The 11,484-nt window shown below is 39.1% G+C and overlaps 5 protein-coding genes across 5 annotated transcripts, besides 9 other annotated features; 1 reads left to right on the plus strand and 4 right to left on the minus strand.

Moving 5' to 3' along the window:
* Positions 1–64: a repeat region.
* Positions 65–88: 24 nt separating this feature from the next.
* Positions 89–355: a repeat region.
* Positions 111–404: a repeat region.
* FPSE_10343 (uncharacterized protein) lies at positions 113–766 on the minus strand (the record flags this gene model as incomplete). The annotated part of the gene is made up of 4 exons (XM_061988457.1): positions 113–118; positions 177–182; positions 648–674; positions 725–766. The coding sequence occupies 4 exons, from the start codon at positions 764–766 to the stop codon at positions 113–115; spliced, it is 81 nt and encodes a 26-aa protein (XP_061844430.1).
* Positions 184–458: a repeat region.
* Positions 767–1,024: 258 nt separating the features above from the next.
* Positions 1,025–1,095: a repeat region.
* Positions 1,096–1,931: 836 nt separating this feature from the next.
* FPSE_10342 (uncharacterized protein) lies at positions 1,932–2,847 on the minus strand (the record flags this gene model as incomplete). The annotated part of the gene is made up of 6 exons (XM_009263459.1): positions 1,932–1,940; positions 2,192–2,231; positions 2,290–2,319; positions 2,404–2,411; positions 2,476–2,493; positions 2,842–2,847. 6 exons carry the CDS (start codon positions 2,845–2,847, stop codon positions 1,932–1,934), a joined length of 111 nt encoding a protein of 36 aa, XP_009261734.1.
* A 4,568-nt stretch (positions 2,848–7,415) lies between these two features.
* FPSE_10341 (uncharacterized protein) lies at positions 7,416–8,709 on the minus strand (the record flags this gene model as incomplete). Its single annotated transcript, XM_009263458.1, has 2 exons — positions 7,416–8,606; positions 8,659–8,709. 2 exons carry the CDS (start codon positions 8,707–8,709, stop codon positions 7,416–7,418), a joined length of 1,242 nt encoding a protein of 413 aa, XP_009261733.1.
* Positions 8,176–8,215: a mobile genetic element.
* A 688-nt stretch (positions 8,710–9,397) lies between the features above and the next one.
* On the plus strand, positions 9,398–10,433 carry FPSE_10340 (uncharacterized protein; the record flags this gene model as incomplete). Its single annotated transcript, XM_009263457.1, has 3 exons — positions 9,398–9,565; positions 9,615–9,984; positions 10,042–10,433. The coding sequence occupies 3 exons, from the start codon at positions 9,398–9,400 to the stop codon at positions 10,431–10,433; spliced, it is 930 nt and encodes a 309-aa protein (XP_009261732.1).
* A 486-nt stretch (positions 10,434–10,919) lies between these two features.
* FPSE_10339 (uncharacterized protein) lies at positions 10,920–11,378 on the minus strand (the record flags this gene model as incomplete). Its single annotated transcript, XM_009263456.1, has 7 exons — positions 10,920–10,944; positions 10,976–10,987; positions 11,069–11,077; positions 11,119–11,125; positions 11,231–11,244; positions 11,321–11,329; positions 11,362–11,378. Coding segments are annotated over 7 exons (93 nt in total), but the record flags the coding sequence as incomplete, so codon positions are not given.
* Positions 11,016–11,123: a repeat region.
* Positions 11,168–11,213: a repeat region.
* Position 11,379: 1 nt separating the features above from the next.
* Positions 11,380–11,484: a repeat region.

Raw genomic sequence — 11,484 nt, forward strand, 5'->3', positions numbered from 1 at the left:
TTATTTTAACTTTTTAAGTTTTTAATTTAAATAGATCTTTTATTAAGAATTTTAAAGATATTAAGAAGACTAGAGCTTTAGCTTATAGTTATAAAAAATTAAATAACCTCTATTAATACTTTATTTAATTAATTCTTAATAATATTTACTATTAATTTAAGACTTTATATACTTACTTTTCTCTATTTTAATTTCTTTTTTTTCCTTTTATAATTAATTAATTTAAAGAATCCTTATTATTATTATTATTATCTTTTAAATACTATAATCTAATAGCCTAACTTAATTATACTATATATATCTTATATTTTTTACTAATTATTTAATATAATTATTTAATAATAATTAATATTAAGCTAAAAGGATTAATATTAATTATATTAAATTAATACTAATTATAATTTCTTAGCACTAATTATTATTAAATAGTTATATTAGATAATTAATAAAAAATATAAGGTATATGCAGTATAACTAAGCTGGGCTGTTGGATCGTAACACTCTGGTAGCGCTATATGCATATTAGGCTGCAGTAGCTCTACTATGCATCCCGGACTGTCTATAGCGCTTATAATATCAGAGTCTAGACTTTCTCTCGCGGAGCTGGGGTCTTAGAATATCCACATTTATTCCACAGCTCCACTAACCGGTAGGTTATTGGCAAGTGACCCGTGCTAAAGCAGGTTAGCCCTAGACCTCCCTCATATTATTCCTGCACTTTTACCTTCTTCAATACACCACCACGCGCAATACCGCGACCGAGCATTATAGCCGTTTTTTATCATTAATCGCTGCTATATTAGTTCAAGAGGCTAACACCTAGGTATATATAACTTATCGCTATATCCCCTGCAACTTTAGCGACTCTTGGCCGGTTAGGTTTATCGGCTGTTATATCACTTATATTCTAGAGGGCGCATCGTTTTTAAACTTATCCTATACTTAATCACCTTGCCGCAACTTTAGCTCTTTACTATTATAACTGAGAGATTAGCTTAAAAGACTATTATTAGATATCTCCCGGTAATATTATATAGTTTTTAAGATATAAAAGTTTTACTATAATATAGTCTAATAATAATTATATGTAAAAATCCTTACTATTTTAAAGATTAAAAAGTCCTATTAAGGTCTTACTCTACTTCTTATATACTTATGCAGCTAAGATGCCTATAAATCTAAACAGTCTACCTAAAAGCCTACCACTACTAGCCGATTATTCTCTCTATATTAATTCCCTTACTAGCAGCTATATAATAGGATTAAACGACCTACTAAAGCAGCATAATAAATAGAGCTATAATATAATTGCTAATAATAATACCATAAATAGTATAAACTACCTCTAGCTATCTTATAAAGTTTAGATAAAATTAATATAAAGCTCTAGTTAATATCCCCTTTTACTGAAAAAAGTCTAATACCTAGAATATAGAGAAGCTAGACTTATATACTTAACACCAGGTTATACCTTCTATACCTATTATAGTATAGAGCACTAGCGACTATAATTACTGCAGTATTATTAACGACTTAATAGTTAAGATTTAATAGCTTAAGAATAAACTTAAGCGATATAAGAAACCAGGTCTTACCTAGCTCTATAAAGATAAGCTATTTAAGATAAGGGTTTATAGGCTATCCTAAAAGAAAAAGAGAGAGCTTAATATTATATTAGGAAATTTTATAATTAGTATTAATAGGTCTCTAAAGGGTTTATTATCGTAAAAAAGAGTAAGGGTTTATTATCGTAAAAAAGAGTAAGGGTATTACTATATAACTGCAATTATATATACTCTAAATCTGGAGTTTAGCGTAAATATGCTCCTTTCTCTTAAGGTTCTAACCTTAGGCTAACTGACTCCGCTTATACCTCCTTATCGACTAGTAAGGAGTCTTTAAGGATCCCTCTTAGCTACCCTATCTTAACTTTAACTTAACTATTAAAGGGTAAGGTTAAGGATTATCTATAAGATATCCTAGACAGTCTATACCTATAATATGCAATTATAATAGATAGGGAGCAGAAGAATATTATTATTTATTATCTTAAATAGCTCTTTATAGGCAGAGATTATATTGCTGATATATTAAAGACACTACTTATACGGCTAGGTAATAGCTTTATTACAGTAGGCAATATAGCAGATAGATAGGTAATAGACTAATTACCTGCCTATAAATTACTTACTAATAGATATAAGCCTATCCGTAAAGCCAGAATTCTTCCTCTAAAATAGCGATTTTATACTTAAGGAAATAACTATTATTTAAGTAACTCTATCTTACCTTCTAATCCTAGTAAAGATAGCATAAAGACTGGAGGCAATAATAAAGATTTAGTCTCTAATATTAAGTTATCTTCCCTACTCCTACTTCTGCTAAAATAATAAGTAATATAACCTTATAATCTAGACCTTAATTATACTTAGGTTCTATATAAGAATATAAATTATATCTGGCATTTAGACCTACTGCTGCCTGAGCTATTACCTAAGCAGTAAAGTAGCTAGGGTATTAACCTAGACGATAAAGGCTAGGTATCCTTAAACCTCCTGTACAGCTTGGCATAGCTGCATTTAATTAATATAATACTAGACTTTATTTGCTTAGCTATATCTGAAAATAGCATTAGACTTTAGCTATCCACTGATAGGCATAAACTTCTATAGTAAGGCAGATCTAAAGATACTAACTTTAGTAGCTATAGCTCTGGCTATAATATATTAGAAACTCTTTCTATCGGTAATATTAAAGAGTTAGAAAAGAGAAGAGAGCGCTAAAAAATAAGCCATTTTACTAATAATAAACGCTAACTTAGCGGCTTAGGTAATAATATACCTGCATTTAATCTGCAGGTTTATACTTAAGTTAAAAGTTTCTGCTATAAGCTATTATTTACTCTATAAAATTCTTCTTTAGGGTATATTTCTTAGGGCAGATCAGTTTCCTCTGCTATAGCTGTAAATAATAATAACCTTAGTAAGTCGAGCTTAGGCCTAAAAAACTTTATAGGGTCAGCTAGCAGATAGTAATACTACAAAGGTGCTATTATATACTATAGTAATGCACCTTTCTATATTAATTTAATAGGTAATCTAACCAATTTTTTATAAACTGCTTATATACTATTAAGCTCCTAAACTAGAGAGAATTCTTAGCAACTATTAGATTCCGCTCGGTCTCCTCGATGAACAATATCCAGGTCCTATATCAGCTATATGCCACTAATGGGTCAATACTAACATCTGCGTCGGCGGATTTCAGCCAAAGTTGGGGGTAATAACAATAGAGTTCAGGATCTAATGACTGATAGCAGTCAGCAAAGCAGCTATATTGAGCTGGATTCCGTTTGGAACGATGATCAGCAAGACATTGGGCAGCAGCTCTTGGAGCCCTGCGGACTTGGTGTTCTCCCTTATGATCATTTTAGAGTAGTGGTGGATACGAAGCGGCCGAAGCAAGATATTCTACGGTCCTCTGAGCCTGAGATTGGGAGGTCGAAAGAAAGCATAAAAGGAATAATTCATCGACAGGTGGCTACGTGGATTTCTGACTCCGTTCCTGGTGGTTCAGAAACAAAAATAACCAAAGGATCATGCCCTATCGGGATTGAGTATCTGTCATGGCGCACAGAGAGTCTGGTACCAGTTCCACTGCCATCCCCTGCCGGGTTCTTCCCGCCGCTCAACACCAATGGCTCAATGTCTGGCGAAGATAGCGATTTATCTACAGCTGCAGATGATATTAAGTCATTAGAGAAGGATACAAGCTAACCAGTAACTCGGAGACGACCTTTCAGAGACCTAAGAGGAGACGGTCGCCGACTTGAGAAATGAAACGTGCCCCACTGATTAGTGACACGATCTAAGACTTCTACCTTAACTCTGGGTCTTGAACAGGTTGGTCTTGTATGTACGGCGTTTCCAATTGTCACTTGATGCACGTGGATTGTCATGAGCTCACCTCAATTCTACAATAGAGTAAAGACAGGATTTTGCGAGCTTCATTTTCGCTTTCTGAGGCTATTTGTTCCACTTCCGCTTGGTCTCTATATAGTCGATATGGATTAAGCTACAGGCCCTGTCGTATTTACCCTTAAATCTCGACCAAATTAAACATTACCCAGAGTCTCAAGATCACCATAATTGAGTGCAGGTCAAATCTGTAGAGGAACACGAAACCACTCAGCAGATTCAGTGATATCAAATAAAATGAATATGTGCTTTGAGATAATAGAGAGAGTTACATACATTGCGCCAATTTGTGCATCACGCTTCTGATACTTTGTTAATCCACAGTCGTCAACAGTAATATGGTGCCAGACCCTTTCTTCCTCCACGAGATGCCGACCGCAATTATGCGGGTTTATACCAGTGGGTTCAAACAGAAAGTCTATTAGGAACAAAGATTCTCCTGGTTCATTGCTTAGAAGGAGTATATGAGATATGCGCGTTCCAGCTTTATCTTTGCCGATTCCTATCACAAGTTCCCTAAAGACCTACTTACACTGCTATCTTCAATAACCCTCTTTGGAAATAAAGTCTAACTAGAAATTAACATTAATGCGGCTGCAAATATCTTTTCTGAAGTCATAAGAGTGGAAGAACATTAATTCTAGACTATAGATAATCCCGCAAATAAACAGTCTAACTAGGCCAATCTGGATACATATAAGTCTATAGACGGATCTACCTAATATATTCCGGTCTAATCTTAGTTTTCACCTAGGCTGTAAAGATTTCTAAATTACGATGAGATAAAGGGTATAGTCTTTAAATCACAACCGGGTCACTACTCATGACGCATTAAGATTGAGATTTGCATTTGGAGATTTTGCAGGGCAGTGAGTACCCATCATCGCCTAACCAGCCCCTAATGTGGAATCCTCTCTATCCCTAGGATCTACGCCACCCGAGTTCCCGGTCGGTCTTACAAGTAAGGAAGTAGAATATTCTTTGGGATTAGATCGTATAAGTCGCAGAGATAGAGGAAGTAAGTGAGGCAGTCAGAGCACCCAACCGCCAACGCCGCGAGGAGATAATGGCGCCATACAACGTAGAGTTGGAAATCTTGCTCCAGGAGTGGCATGGTTTTCGCAACTATGTAGAATCTTAGATATGCCATCGTGAGCGAGGTGACTTACCTGAGGCGTCTGTCAACCGAGTGCGTATTTGGCAGCAATGTGGGCTGGTTCTTGGTTGTATCGCCCTAGCGGACACAAATGTGAAAATCAAGGAGGCGCATCAAGAACTGCACGATAAAACATCAGACCCTTCGCAACCAAGGTAGAGCACGGATCCGGAAGTTGCTGGTTGGTATATTTAAAGGTGGGCTTGCGTCTTCTCAAGTACCGTTATAGCTAGTTCAAACAAATACATAGAAAATTCAGCATCAGGATTAATACTTACCTCTAATAAACCTCAGTACACTTCATCCCTTAGCAAACTCTCTGCTTTCTCAATAAACTCCTCTTACACCAAACCGAGCGTTATAAGAGCAAGGGCACAAAACCACATGAAAACATTGTCATCTATATCTTTACTGCAGCTAGCAGCATAATAGCCTTAGACTTTGCATATACTGCTGCTCTTCGTCGAATCGTTATCCAGGGGGGAATAATATAGCTAGGCTAAGCATAGCTATACCACGCATAACGTTGCAGGTCTCCCGGCTAAGCAGGTTCAAGAGAGGCGGCACTAATATATCCAAACGGCATAGGAATAATGCCAAAGCATGAGAAGTCGCCATCCATCGAATAGCAGGTGACTCCTCCTCTAGGCAGCAAACAATAGAAGCCAGTCCTTACTTAACTGCCTTATATATCTTGAACTCGCATAGTGCATATTTATTATAATCTATATCTTCTATCTTAGCAATTTTCCTTTCCTATTCTATAATATTAAGGCCACTTAGGACATACTATAATAAATTGCCGACTGTAGAGGCAGTGAAAAGAAATAGAAGATTTTGTCGGTTTCTGGTGGCCTAATGGTCAATCAAAGAATACAGAAACAGGTATAGATTTAACTGAGGCACTGTAGTGGGTGCCTTGATGACAGATTCTAGACCAGCATTCATCAAGTGCTCTTAGATAGACATCCGGGTCGGTGGATTGGAGTTGTCTCAAGAGGATTGGCACAGCGTCGGCTAGGCCGTATGCATCGGTGAATTGGGACCAGTTGATGTAATTGAGTCCGACCAGGGGATCCGTAGTTGGCGTTGGAATACTCTTGGTTCATGAGCTGTACTTTTGAAGAGTTGCGGCGAAGCAAAGGTTAATGGTGTGAATTGATTACCTTTTATACCATTTAGCTGGAGACCGAGTGGGGCAATGAGGTTGCAGACACTCTTACAGTTGGTATAGATTTTCAGCTTCGCACAAGGTCTAGTCTTCGTAAATGGCCTATCGATCCGTTCCCCCAACCTTTGGATTTTATTGGACAAATTACAGTTTAGACCATAATTCATGGCTGTATCGGGCACGACCTGCTATAGCCCGTCAGGTCTTTACAAGTACTTTTGGCTCCTAACAACTTACCGATACTGGCGATTGATACTATTTACAAACCGATATGCCAAAGGTTGAAGGGACTGAAAGTTGCTTATTGCCCCTCAACCCAGTTGCCTTGGATATGTAATCTCTCCGACGCTAAACTCCAATAGAACATACTAATCTCACAAGCTCCTTTTCACTATCGACGATGGCACCGATTTTATCTCTGGACATCGCTGGATCAGGTATACTCTTCTACCATCTACTAGTTTCACACGTCCTAACGTAAAACCAGGCTATCCAATTCTCAGGGAAGGGCCCACAACGCACATCTCGACCATAAAGAGCATGGACAAGCGAAACGTTCTTCTGGCACATAGGACGTGCTGCCGTTCTCCACCAGCCTGTCTACATCGGAAATGCTGACCTAATCACGAGTAGAACATGCTAGGATAGAGCTGGATGCCTATAATGTCATTGTACAGGCTGGCGTAGCATTTGAGTTAATTCATAAGCTGATCCATAAACCGTCTACCATTGCTGTTCATGTAGTCGAGACTGCCATAGCGAGGTACAGATATCAGAGGTAAAGCTTCGAGCTCTCTCTAACGGCTATAAAGCCAACTGGGGCATCGTACGTGGAGCACTTCGAAATGTTCTAACATAAAGATATGGCGAGGCGGCTAGGAGATAGGCGAATGGTGAGACGACAGCGTCCTTTTAGGGCACCTATAATTACAGAACGATTCCTGTGCTCATGCCGGTACAAGTATTGTATGAAAACATGATCCTCATGCATATTTACACCAGGGCGAATAAACTAAAAAGTAACAGTATCGCTGTTCACTTTTCCATTTTCACACTCATTTCCCAATATAATATTTTAATTCCATGCTGTACGAAGGGAACTAGCGTCGTGCTACGATTGCTCACTGAGTTCACAAACGTAATGCTGGGCCTCTGTGGCAAGGTATTCATGGATGAGCGAGCAGTCGCAACCGGTATGTTGTAATAGCTTCATCTTTAGCTCCTGGACCTCATGAGTCAAGTTGGCTACGTAGATGGACAGGGCATGATTGGTTCGTTCCAACTCTTGCTCCTCTGACTGGACTCTTAGCGTATGTTCTCGCTTCTTAGTTCGGAATTTGCTGGCCGCAATACGATTCCTTTCTTTTGTATTTTGGCTATGGTTTTTCCGTTGTTGGACCAAGTTCTCACTACCATGGCGGAATAAGTAAATCAGCCGATGGCTAATACGCACATCAACTACAATGTTGTGTAACTTGCCAACTGGTCCCTTTTTGCGCCATCGAGCGTATTCAGTATCAGATAACGCCTCTGCGCCTGATAATTGCTGCTCGAACGCATCGGTGTTTATTCCAAATAAGAGCGCCTTGGCTGACAAGTTAATTATGGTGCCAATACAGCGTCCTCGATGTAGTCGGCTATCGAACCCAAGCTCAGCACCAATGACCTCCATGGCAGTATTGTTGTTTTCAGCATTGCCGAGCGTGAAATAGCCAATCTTTTCTGAACTTACGCCAAGGGTGTGTAGGATGTCGAGAGCGTCTCCACCGATTGTGGACCCGAAGTGACGATGAGCCTCTGGAACCCCAATTATGATTTTGCATGGCCGATTCTTCTCATCTCTGAAAAAGCAAGCAATGCCGTACAGGGCCAGCTTATTTCGAAATGTCCAGCCATCAAATGAGATATGAAGCGCTCCAGGGGAGTTCCTTAACACCTCGATAACATTCTGCCTATGGCGGTTATACTCTTGAATGATCTTATATCGGACTGCTCTGGCAGTCAAGTTGGCCCGTTGGATCGAAATGGAGGGATTCAAATAGTCGAAGATTTCTTGGAGGATAGGTTTCTCGGCGAATAACAAGGACTGGTTGCTACTGACGATTAACTCGACTAGTATACGCTGAAAGTATTGATTATTAAAGCGTGAGATGATGTTATTCGCAATATTCTGTTCCGTAGGCTTGTTGACGTCCAGTTTCAAAACAGAGGCAATAGTCGGCTGGTTCGATTTCAGTGCGCCTTCGGATTTCAGCTGTGCTGTGCTCTTTTTCTCCCCCTCTAGTGCTGTGGCAAAAGATGCCTAAAAAGCGGTAATTTTAGCGTTGAATACCCTTGAGCCCTGTAGCTTTTACCAAAAGCCTGGTCCTCGGGCCATGACCCGTCCCCCCCGAATGCGCTGACATGGTGTCTAGACTGTGTCTCCCTGGCTGGTTTCATCGTGGATGTACGGATAAGTAACCTAACCTGACATATGCCCCTGTATCCGTACATAACCCGGGGCTTTCGTCATATTGCTTTTTCCCAATAGTGCAGCAACGCCACACATCATCGCATCCTAGCTTAGAGCCACTGAAGCCCCTGTCAACTGAATCCTCGCTAAAATCCGACCGAATCATAAACCCAGCCTTGACGCCTCTTCATTTTGACTTTGGCTCAAAATCTTGTCTTTCTCACATGGGTGCTTGTTTGACTATTTCTTAACTTGATGGAGCTTGATTACTACTTTTGCTATTATCTAAAGATCGAAATTGAAAACATCACCAAATAATAATGATAGGCACTATCGTTGCCCTCTCCATCTTACACCCATGTGTGAAGGCGGTGCGCCTCATGATTTAGAGTCCCCAAGTAATTGTGACATGTTGCTGCGCTATGGCGTGGCTGGCATTAGTACCTGCGATGGTGGTGCCCCCTGAGACATGCTGACGAAGGCTGGTACCGCTGTGGGTTCCCAAGCCGTCCTACTTCTAGCCTAAGACCCGCTCTCAACAATGCCAATGCCCGCTTAATTACCCTCGAAAGCGTGCAGCGAACAACTCTTCTCCCATCTGGTCCTCGAGACTTAACTGAACTGGTCTAGTCTTGCCCATAATGGACCAGAATGCTCAACTGCCGCACGACTCACTTGGACCGCGGGCTCTAGGTATCGTCACACCCTTTCTCATTGTTGGCATTCTCGTCTTCTTAGTGAGGATCTACACTCGCGTAACCCCAGTATACAAACTGGATGCCTCAGACTACACTATCTTGGTGGCCGTTGTAAGTACAAGACAATCTAGATAAATAGACAAGACTGACTTAAGTGTAGATTATCGAAACCATCATCTACTCGCTCTTCATAGCAAGTGTAACTTCTGGGCTGGGCCGTTACAGCTATGATGTGTCTCCAGAGGAAGGCATTAAGACCCTTCGATATGTTTATGTAGTTATCCTACTGTCAACCTTTGTGCCCGCCCTCGCCAGGATCTCGATCGGGTTTTTACTGCTAAAGTTCGCGTCAACTAAGGCCTGGCGCGTAATCATCTGGTTAACGATTGGTATCCAAGCTGCTTGTATTATCAGCACTGAAATCTTCCAGCTCATTCAGTGCCGACCCATCAATGCCCAATGGGAACAGGTTCCAGATGCACGGTGCTTAAGTGCACGTCAGATCTGGATATGTGGCTACACGACGATAGGTAAGCTATCAACCACGACATTGGCCCTCGTTGCATGATGCTGACTCCTCTTGCAAGGAGTTGCTTTATTCGGCGATCTGACTTTGGCAATTATGCCAATGTTCTTAATCTGGAAGCTTAACCGATCGACTGTGGAACGGTGTCTCATCACCGTTTTGATGGCGCTTGGCCTGATTGCAGCTGTGACCGTCATCATGAGGCTCGTCAAGATGCGTACATTGGACTTTGCTTCTCCGGAAAGGTTCAGGACTCTGATACCGGTATACTTTTGGCTTCGAATGGAAGAGGCCATTTTGATAATAGCTTCTTCCGCGCCCATGCTTAAGTTCACAATCGAGCATGCCCTCCACAAATTCGGCCTGCCTATGTTCCAGCCCAGAGTTAGGAAACTGGCCTCGTTCCACGCCAGTAACCCAGTTTCAGATACAACAACACGCTTGCGAAATTAGCGGTCGTAGCAGGAGCTGCTAGGATACGAGCAACCTATCTTTATGCATGAGCTCCGGCTTAAAGGAGCAGGTGACAGTCTATTGATATCGAATGATATGCGGCGTCTTAGCGATATTCCTCAAGTACTGATGCACTGATTATCTCATTATAAATGGCAGCAAAGGGCTCTGCAGTCTGATTTAATAGCTCAAGATAAGACATAGCTTAAAAATGAAATACTCTTTAAATTTAACATTTAGATCTTAATGCAGATGCCAAGGAGAAGAATGCTGGGAGCTCCTATTTGCCTAACTGAATCCCAGACCTTTACAACAGCCTTACAAATACGCCAGATTGTATGAAAATGCGATTGTACTATGTAGAATCTCTAAGGATCTTTATAGAATGACAGATTCTAATAAGGTAAATGCAGTTAGGCAGTAAAGTAATAACTAAATAAAACTTAACTTTAATAATAAGATATATAGGTTAAAGTCCATTTTTACCTAGCTCTTAAACCCTCTTATATATCTGCCTTAGCTATCTTTATATTAAGTCTTACCTATATAATACTCTACTTAGTATTATTATAATATTAGCAGTTATATTATATATACTTTATATTTTTAATTTTACTATTTTTATATTTTCTTACTTTAATATACTAACTATATAAAGATTAATACTTATATAAAATAATATTACTTTAAGACTATATTTTTCAGAATAATATTATCCCTTAATACTATTACTCTTTTAGAAATTACTTAAGTATATATATATTTATTTAATATTAAATAGAAAGTAGCCTACTTACTATTAATAATACCTCTTTACTTAAATATACCTTATTTAGTCTATTTACTATTAAGAAATATAATACTTTATAACTACTTAATAATAATACCTTATAACCCTATAAATATAAACTAATATAAACTAGTTTACCTATTTAAAAAACCTAACTATTATAAGTATAATATAGTTAATAAGTAAATAGACTAAATAAGTAAGTAAATTAAAAATTACTTATTTTATATTTTTACTATTTAATTAGATAATTCTTAATAA

Source organism: Fusarium pseudograminearum, chromosome 2 (genome assembly GCF_000303195.2).
Source record: "Fusarium pseudograminearum CS3096 chromosome 2, whole genome shotgun sequence".
NCBI lineage: Eukaryota > Fungi > Ascomycota > Sordariomycetes > Hypocreales > Nectriaceae > Fusarium > Fusarium pseudograminearum.